At 41.0% G+C, this 9,760-nt stretch overlaps 1 protein-coding gene across 1 annotated transcript in view; it reads left to right on the top strand.

Moving 5' to 3' along the window:
- The window catches only part of LOC104510013 (cytosolic carboxypeptidase 4-like), a gene marked incomplete at its 3' end in the record, with an annotated part of 36,023 nt that overhangs the window by 11,118 nt on the left and 15,145 nt on the right, over positions 1 to 9,760 (top strand). The window contains exons 4-9 of the mRNA XM_010152143.1: positions 481 to 646; positions 1,614 to 1,687; positions 4,785 to 4,901; positions 5,883 to 6,484; positions 8,438 to 8,521; positions 9,587 to 9,673. Of these exons, the coding sequence (XP_010150445.1) occupies positions 481 to 646; positions 1,614 to 1,687; positions 4,785 to 4,901; positions 5,883 to 6,484; positions 8,438 to 8,521; positions 9,587 to 9,673 (1,130 nt within the window). The remainder of the gene's footprint in view (positions 1 to 480; positions 647 to 1,613; positions 1,688 to 4,784; positions 4,902 to 5,882; positions 6,485 to 8,437; positions 8,522 to 9,586; positions 9,674 to 9,760) is intronic.

The raw sequence follows: 9,760 nt of genomic DNA, 5'->3' as shown, positions 1-9,760 counted from the left end.
AGCCCAAAGCCACTAAATGTAACACACTAATAGGCACAGTACGACTGGTGAACTTGGGTAGGACACTACATTGATCAATCAGTCTCTGGTGGAGGCTGTGGTATAGATGCACTGTACTTGGGGAAATCTGAAGCCTTGGTTTACTGAGCAACTTCACCTTTGTGCACCAGCTGTAATTTTCTTCCTCAACTCCCTTTCACTTCTGTTGAAGACATACAACTACTATGATCTCTCAGGGGGTCTTTGCTTTTAGTTTTGGGGTGAGGGGCAGGGGTGTTCTCTTTGCAACAAAAGACCAAGGAATCCACTTGCATATGATGGGGGGGGCGGGAGAGGGCAGGGCTAGAAAGGGGTGTGGGGGGAAGCAGGGGGGGAAAAAAATCATATTCTAATCAGAAGAGTGTCCTTGCTCTGGGGGATTGTGTGTAATAGAACAATTGTAAGACACAATTCTCCATGTTGTTCTCCTTTGGTTCCTAGAACTGTTTATCTTCTAAAAGTCTGGATCCAATCATAACCACTGTCACTCAGATTCTGAGAAAGTGCTACCCCAAGGACCACCTGCCTGTGGCAACAGTAAGAAGTTCCTATTCTTTTTCTCTTCCTGGGAATGCCAAGGCTGAACCTCCTCGTGAGGGATCTGAAGGTAAGTGGCTGAAGGGCAAGTTCAGTAGGAGGAAAAGGAGCATAGCATGAGAATGAAATGTGGGATTTGGGGAAGGGAGGCTTGGCAGGCTAGTCCTGAGATTTACAGTTAAAATTAATCTGATTGCCTACAGTGTCACTCAGTAGAGATGAAACTGCTCCCAGGTTTTCTCAAAGCTTGGCAATTCTGTTTGGAGAATAAATGAGAGAAGATGAAAAGGAGCAAGGAAAAGGGGAAAACAAAATCTTATTATCCAAAAAACAATGGAACAGAGTGGGCATGTCAGAGGCTGGAGATGCCATTGCTCCACAACAAAAGAAGAAGAAAGAATTGTGCCTGTGCATGACCGTGGCTGGGAGGGAGGGGACACTGTCCTGCAGCTTTTTCAGTAAAGAATTGCAGGAGGTATTATCCTTTTTCCCCTCAGATAGCAGTCACACTGGATGAGTGAAAGGTGTGAACACACTGAAAAGCAGAACTGAAGCACAGGCAGGATAGCTACTCCACAGAAAAGGAGAAACAAACTCTGTGCTACACATAAACAATGTCTCTCTTGCTTTCAGTTTCATATGGAAGATGCTCCAATACCATGATGATGATAGCAGTAAAACACCCTAATCTAGATAATATACATTAAGAGCATCCTGTAATATTATTGCATCCAAGCAGAAAATCTCTGTATTGCTTTGTAATAAGAGTTGGATCCATATCATGGTGATATTTGTCATGGTTTTGAAAGGCAGTGCTCGAGTCCAAGAGAACAGAGCTTTAGGAAGTGGAAGATTTAATGTCAGAAACATTTACAGTAGATTAAGAAATGAGATCTGTTTTAGTCAGGCTTGTGGTGGGTTGTAGTTGGAAGGTGTGTGGTGCACAGAGAAGAAATTGCACATATTTCTGTGGAGGGCCCGAGAGGGATATTAGGTTGAACACCACCTTTGCTTCTGCCTCTTTTCTACTCCTGCAGGTGACTATGAAAGTGATGGAGAGGAAGAGGCTGAAAAAGACCTGGATAATGAGGATATGGAGAGTAAGGAGGAAGTAGGTATATGAGCCATAGTTTCCTTAGTCATCCACATACTGGAAAGTCAAACTTCTCATTGTCCATTTGGACATGCTGATAAGCTGTCTAAGTAGAGAATGTAGATATGCCACATAAATACACCACATGAATGACAGAAGGATATTTGAAAGAAAAAGCGCTGGCTTTCATTGATCAGAGTCCCCTGCATTTGTCTGAATTGCCATGCTTGTCACTGGGGATGGATGTAGGTTGCTGACTTCTGTTCCTGTAAAGAGACTGAGCAGTGACTATCAGAATCACATGCACAGTCAGGGATAAATGATGGATCTTGTATTCCTCTAGATGTAGACCAGAAATGGCACTTTGCAGGAAAAAAATGAATTATCACCATGGAAAGACTAGCCCTCTTTTTCTTCCCATATCAGGGCATATTTGAGCTGTGCACCTACCCTAAGAAAAAGATTAATTCTTTTAAGCCATAACTGAGGCATTTGAACTTAAATTTCTTCTTTATTTGCTGCTGCACACAGACAAATAATATAATGAATTATTCAATCCTTTTCTGACTTCTCCCATTGCACTCTCCCTATCATAACCTAATTGGCAAAAACCAACCCCGCTACTAGCCGAGTATGAGAGTGCACACTTTTTTGTTGTGAAAATACATAGGGACACATATACAAATGTGAAGTAGTGAGTGCTGCTAAATAAGCCTTATCCACATAAAGTGGCTTGGGAAAGCAAATTTAAAAAATGAAGTTGCAAATAGAGTCTAATTAGATATGATTGAGCCTTCTGTGGAAGGACATTTTCATTCCTTGCCCTGTCTTTTTCTCCTCAAGTATTCAACTGATGTCACCCAATGAAAAAAGGAGGTTTAAAAAACACATTAGCTCAGTGTCCTAACTTGCCCCTGTCTGACTGTTTTTATCTGAATATTAGAGCTCGTCAAGATGCTCATTAGGAATAAGGTTCGTAGTGAATTTATCTCCTTCTTTAATTAGTTATTCATTCAGAAACAGACCCTATATTCCTCTGAACTATTTCATTTATTCATAAGGATTTACCTACTAGATGTGAACAGTTTGGGTTTTTTTTTGTTTTGTTGTTTTTGGTGTGGTGTGGGTTTTTTTTTTTGTTTGTTTGTTTGTGGTTTGTTTTTTTTCCTTAAGAGCTTGGTCTGAACATGAGTTTTAAGTGCTGTTTGTCTGGTGTGTTTTGTTTATATAGAATCATAGAATCATAGAATGGTTAGGGTTGGAAGGGACCTTAAAGATCATCTAGTTCCAACCCCCCTGCCATGGGCAGGGACACCTTCCACTAGACCAGGTTGCTCAAAGCCTCATCCAGCCTGGCCTTGAAGCCATCCAGGGATGGGGCATCCACAGCTTCTCTGGGCAACCTGTGCCAGTGCCTCACCACCCTCTCTGGGAAGAATTTCTTCCTGATATCTAATCTAAACCTCCCTGATTTCAATTTGTACCCATTACCCCTTGTCCTATCACTACAGGCTCTTGTAAAAAGTCCTCTCCCAGTACCCTTGTAGGCCCCCTTCAGATACTGGAAAGCTGCAATGAGGTCTCCTCGGAGCCTCCTCTTCTCCAGGCTGAACAAGCCCAATTCTTGCAGCCTTTCGTCATAGGAGAGGTGCTCCCCCTCCCATGACACATCTTTCTAAAGGGAAAGCAAGCAGGGAATGGATAATGAACTTTCAGTTTAGCTTTTTTTTGAATGAGATACCATTTGCACAATGTTTCCTGGTATTGATGTGATTTTTTACATTTTCACAGCTACATAATGCATATCTATGCATACTAGTAATACTAACCAAACAGAAGCTTGGTTCTATACTTCCATCAGTAACTGTTCAGACAGATCTATGAAAATCAGAAGCATCACATCAACTCCTATCTTTCTCAACCCAAATCTTCAGCAAGTTTGAAGCTGCTTATGCATCATTATGCTGTTAGTGGCAAATCCTTTTAAGCTGACCTCAGATACTCTGTGCAGCTTTTCACTGCCTCTTCAACTAGGCCCAAACAGCTGTTCAAACTCTACTTTGCAATATAACTAGTGGCTCACGGTTTGAAATGCCATGGACACTTTTACACTCTGGCAATTTTTTTTTATTCTTTTGACAACTGCTTCAGAATTAAGTCTATATATCAGGAGCAAATCACATCTTTACTGCCATTTGGTGGGGCATACTTAGTAATGACGTGCTGAGTAACTTGAATAATGCTGTAGTGTAATGGCCAGTCATCAATGCCATGTCTCCATCCTTCCCTTTTGCCCCATCTTTTCCTGATTCTTATCCTTGATTTGCTGATAGTTGAGGTCTAAGAAGCTTATTTTCATACAAAAATATCAAAAAGGTTGGAGAGTATAAAAGATGGATTGGGCGAGAGTTTCACAGACTTTTATAAGCAGCGCTGAGAGATAAAAATGAAGCAATTGGTGCCTGCAAGCTCAGTGATACAGATGTGGGCCTTTCTATTTCATTGGTACTCACTCAGAGAAGCCATGTGGTTGTCTAAATCCAAAGGTAGAAGTGTCAAGCTTCCTGATTTTCCTTGTGTCCTGTAAGAAAAATTTTGCCTTTGATATACTTTGCCAATTTTCTTTTAAAATACATGTTTATGTGATTGTTTCTTTGAATCTGAATTTTACCACTTATATCTTGAAGACCTGTGCCTACTTATTTATCTTTAGACAAGATAAGCAAGGGAATGGTTCATCTGCTCAGAAATAACTACTGGTTGTTGGTGTCTCTTCTTTTGAAACCTCTCAAGCTGAGGTATTTATAAATGTGTTTAAATTTATTTTGAAGCTTTTTTGAAACCATCTTTTCATGGTATGTCTACTTGAGGTACTCAGATATGGAAAAAAAAAAGTCAATTTCCCCTTTTTACTATGTATTCTTTCCTCTTGTGCCTCTATTTTCCATTCAATAAAATGACTTTAACAGCCTTCATGAGTATGGGAAGAACAGTTACAGGACTAAATAAGAGTATGATGTCATTAGAAATCAAGGGTGTTATGCAGAATATTACTTTAACAGCCATCTTGTGGGGCATGTTTAATATACATGCTTTTCTAATTCTGCTCTTGTAGGATTATGACTTGGAGACAGATGTAAACAAATTGAGATCAAAGATGATGCTTGATCGGCCAGAAGAAGAGCTTGGACAATATGAAGCAATGTGCCCAGAACTTTCACATAATTTTGAGGTACTGTCACAGTGTAGCTTCCTTTATTTGTGAATATTCAATAAGAAATACATGAAAAGCAGTACTGGCAAGAGAGAACTTGACAAAGCTGTTGCAAAAGGAAATCTAGGTGTTATATAGGACTGGAAAAACAAAGATTAAGACTTCTTGCTATAGTTTATTGGTGTGAATCTAGAGTGATAGAAGGGCAGTGATGATGTTTGGTGCACGTTTGGCTGACTATGAGTTAACTAAGCACTGTTGAATCAATTGCCGCATGAGAAATCTGTCAGATAATAATTTGTAATTTGTATTCTTGCTGGCAATATCAAGTTCAGAATGAGATGTGGAAAATAAAGACTGTCAAGTAGTGTTTTGAAGGAAATGATGGAGAAGATTGCACTGCTGCTTAGTGAAATGCACAGTTCAAATCACTCTTCTATTGCAGCTGGGACGAGAAATGAAGAGGAATATTGCACTCATTATGAGCCTTGGGATTTAGGAGACCTGAAAGCTGTGATTCAAATATGAATCTGGAAAGGACCACTGGCTCAATGTGTCTCCTGTACACACAGTGATGTGACACTTATTGTGACCATAAGTAGACAAATGGGACTAATTTATGCACTTGCATGAAGGCAGGGGTGGAGTTTTCATGACAGATTGGCTTTCTTTACCCTGCTTTAACATTTATATTTTTAAAAAATACCTTGTGAATTATCTTCCCTAATTTGTTAGAACAATCAGTTTTCATTGGAGATGACTCACCCAGATGACTCAATAGGATCCTTTTAGTTTCTAAGGACTACTGTCGAAACAGCTTTGTGAATAGGGAAATTCTGGCAGGTGGTCCATGGGCTGATTTTACTTTGTCATATTGGATGAGTACAGTTTTGGGAGATTTACAAATATTTTATCTTTCTTCCTTGAAAGCTTTCCTCTGGAAGGAGGCACAATCTGTCGTTAGTTTCTTTTAATTACTTCTGCTTTTTAAATTTAAAGGAGCTTGAATCAGAATCTGAGGAAGAGAAGAGCTTGGAGGACAGGACTGAGAGTCTTCCCTCTATTTCCTCTCATTTCATTCCAAGTGCTACTTCTGTGAAACATCCAACCTACAGATGGAGAAACCAAAGTGTTACAGAGATGGGACCAGATCCAGGGGAAAAGGATTTCAAAGTCCTGCTGCACAACTGGACAAAGACTGAGGAATGCAGATGGGATCAGGGTGATGAAAAGAGAGATGTTGCAGAAGCAGCCCAAGATGCAGACTCCTGTGAAGAGGAGGATCTATCCAGGAGTCATGTACTTACTTTGCGCCCTCTCCCAAAAGATGCTTCTTGGTACAAAAAAATGTTTTGCCCTGAGTTTGAAGCCTCAATCAATCCTAATCCTGGAGGGAGTTTGGAGAGCTCATATATATTGGCAAATCTTTTGGAGAAACACCAAGGAGATATCCCGTTCCACAGCCCTCAATTCTACATAGCTAGGGCTAAATGCGTTAAATCCGTACCAGACTACAAAGACTTGGCATTCCCTGATTTCTGGGGTCACCAGTCACCTCCTTGTAGCCAGCCCATGTTGGAGCGCAAGTATGGGGTTCAAAGGTGATTGTGCTTTAATATAATTACCATACTGAGAGCTCTCAGGCTCAAAACTGGGTTATGTAGGTTCAGGCTATTGTGCCTCTGAGTGTTTTAGGAAGTTATGGAATGAAGTTTGGGTTATCCAGTGATTTGTCATAAGAAGATAGGCCAAAAATCAGGATGATTCTATTTAGTTTTTTCTCCTGAGGGAAGGAAAATGATACTTAATAGGGTTACAAACAGGATTTTAGGAATCGGCAGACATGTCCTCGCTCTGACGTGGGCTTTCTGTGTGTCAGTGGATGAATTGTGAACTGTCTGTGTTGCTTTCTTTGTCTCCTAAGTGAAGGTGGTAGCGGCAACCTTGGAATGAGGTGTTTATGGCTTCTGTGAATCCATAAATACTCCTCAATCTTATATTCTAAATTGTTATTAATTAAAGTAGTTATTGATAGAGTTAGCGTTATCAATGTTCTTATGTGTGTGATGGGACTGTAAACTGGTCAAAGCTCTGATATAGATTTACCAGTGGCTTTTCCTTAAAGTAAATGCTCCAAGACCCAGAAGGAGCTGTGAATCTGTGATGTTAGAACACAGAGAAAAATTCATTTTGGAGATGAAGACTTTGTCCTTTTGGGATATGTTTCTGCCTTCGGTTTTGCTCTTAATCCAGCCACCTTTAATGCTTGAAGCCAGATGAGTCCCAGCTGGCTTTTTCAGGAAAAATCCTTTCTGTCCTCCCAGGGCAGTGTGTCTGTGTCAGGTTGTTCTCGGGAATCTCCCTGTCTGTTCTGCTGCTGCTTGTCCCTTCTCTCTATGCCTCTTGCTCTATGCCTGCTCCGTGGGGCGTTCCAGAAGCATCTCCTCCTTCCCCAGCCATGTGCATCTGCTTCTGGGAAGTCTGTCATGAGCCAGAGAGCATCAGCAGGGACAAGGTAAGCAGACTGCTTTCCTTCCCTGTTGTCCAGCCTACTAAGGGAAGACAGCATACGTGGCATGCATCACACAAAAACGCAGAAACAGGTGTCCCTGCTGGCACACTGCTGCAGGCTGAGGTTTTTCTCATGTTTCAGGTGAGAGGAAAGCTGTATTTTGAAACTGCTGGGAGAGGAAGCTCTTCTTACAACTCCCATTTTCTCTGTTCCATGTGTGGCTATGGGCATTGACTTTGCTTTTCTTTTTAGTGGCGTAGGGAATTATTTGCAGATAGCGAAGAGACTGGGTTCTGTGCTGAACTTTGGAGTTGATCAATGCTAATCAAATGGTATTTGTGAAGACCACTGATTTCTGACCACTAGAGATAATGATTCTTTCTGCAGCAAATATAAAAGCTAAAAATCTTATTTAGAGGCAAAACCATTCTATCATATTCTTCTTGCACTATTGGTCTAAAAACTTTGGGTTTATGACTAGAATAACATGTGTAACCATACAGCTAAAATGGGAATAGTCATAGCATGCTTCAGGGCATAACACGGTTGCTGCAAAGGTCTCTGGTATTCCACATTTGGTGATCTTTAGGGATCAGAGAATTTCAGTCTAATAATGAGTAGAAATTAGCTTGATTCAAAGTCAAGATTCACTATGAGACAGACCAGTAGCTTTAGAAGTTATGGCAGATATTTCCTTACGGGGCAAGGCTGGCCATTTGGGAGATTGACAGTGACTGGGAAGAACTGGGGATAAATCAAACTTGACAGAATACTGTAGAGAATAAAAATTGTACAGAACCAGTCATTTAATGCAAAAGACAACTTGTTGTAATGGGAATGGAGCAGGAGCTTTCTTATGGTAAAATAAACAGATCTATTATACAAACGAAGTTCACCTGGAATTAGCACACAGAAGTCCTCTTTCTTAACAGTCCTTCAAAAGAATTTCCCAAAACTCTTCATATTTCTTCTACAAGATTACCATATACTGAGATTTCTCATAATGTCATTACAATTTGACTATTTTTTTTCTTTCCCTTAGGGAGAAAGTACTAGATGACGTTCGCCGCTTAATCCAGCCAGGTGATGTGATAGGCAGAACCGTGTTTGACTTAGATGTGCCCAGGTGGGTAACTTTAAATTGAGCACTGTAACCAGGGGCATTGTCAGTGCTGGGTTAGGTAGCAAGCTCAGTTTACTTGTTCAGCTCTGATAAAGGTATAGAAGAAATAAGCTAGGAGGTAAAGGCTCCTTCTGTAAAATCTGCAGGAGGAGCAGATTCCTAGTCAGTGGGTCTGGTGAAAGAGTTTATTGTGAAAGTCACTGGAGCGAGAGAACCTCAAAACTTTTTGGACTGAACAAGAAAATCTATGAATGACAGGGACTGTAGGGTGTCCCTGGATACGTAAGCATTGCACATAGTGATTTGGAACAGAAGTATGCAGGCTAGCGCTGAGGGCTGTGAATCCAGATGCGGTCTGTCTGCACCCTGAAGTGACATTTCCCATTGAGAGTGGACTTGAGTGCCTGTATGGCCAGTGTCACAGGCTGTACGTGAACCCTGAATGGCGTGGTACTTAAACGGCTTCTGTAAACAAACATTCAACCTTGTGAACTGTTTTAAGCTCTCAACTATGGCCAGCAATTGTGGTCCTTGAGAAAATGTAGCACAGGGTAGTTGAGAGGGTCCTCAAAATGAGGAAATTGCATTCAAAGGCAGGATGAGTGACCCAGAAAATTCTTTGGGTGGGGGTGGGAAAGGGAAAAGTGAAGGACAGTCTGAGGAAGGAGAGAACTGTGAAGTTGTTCAAGATGAATTTAAGGCTTTTTAAACTTTAGGAGAAGGAAACTGTATAGGTAAAGGAAGAGTAAATCTATAGTAATTTTATAGAGCTGCTTTCTGCAATGAATAAATTAATGGGAATAACTCAGTGGAGAAAGTAACTTGAATAAAGAAAGTAAATATGAACTGGGACAGAAGGGAGTATTGGGAAAGGAGAAAAAGATGAGAAAGCAATAGCAGAGAAGGCATTGGATAAGAAGGTTATGGATTTGCTCACCTCTTGTTACTTCTCAGGGTCTTGCTTATAAAACAGACCTACAAAACCCTACATTATCTTACTAAAGGTGCTGGGGAAGGCTTGTCTTTGAAGCAACCTGCTATAGGTATCCTTGCTTTGCTTTACTGCAGTCACTCAAGCCCAGGTGCTCCAGGCTGTCTGACATTCTTCTCGAAGTTTGAATCTGGAAACCTTCGCAAAGCCATCCAAGTGCGTGAGTAAGTACGCCTGAAGCAGCTGTGTCTCATCCTGCCTTCCTGCCATGACCACAGCACGAGATGCTGGAGTTCCCCTTTTGGAAAGGG

This window comes from Eurypyga helias, unplaced genomic scaffold, assembly GCF_000690775.1.
Source record: "Eurypyga helias isolate BGI_N326 unplaced genomic scaffold, ASM69077v1 scaffold3135, whole genome shotgun sequence".
In the NCBI taxonomy this organism is placed as follows: domain Eukaryota; kingdom Metazoa; phylum Chordata; class Aves; order Eurypygiformes; family Eurypygidae; genus Eurypyga; species Eurypyga helias.
Note: the sequence above shows the minus strand (reverse complement) of the source record. Positions and strands in the feature narration are given on the sequence as shown.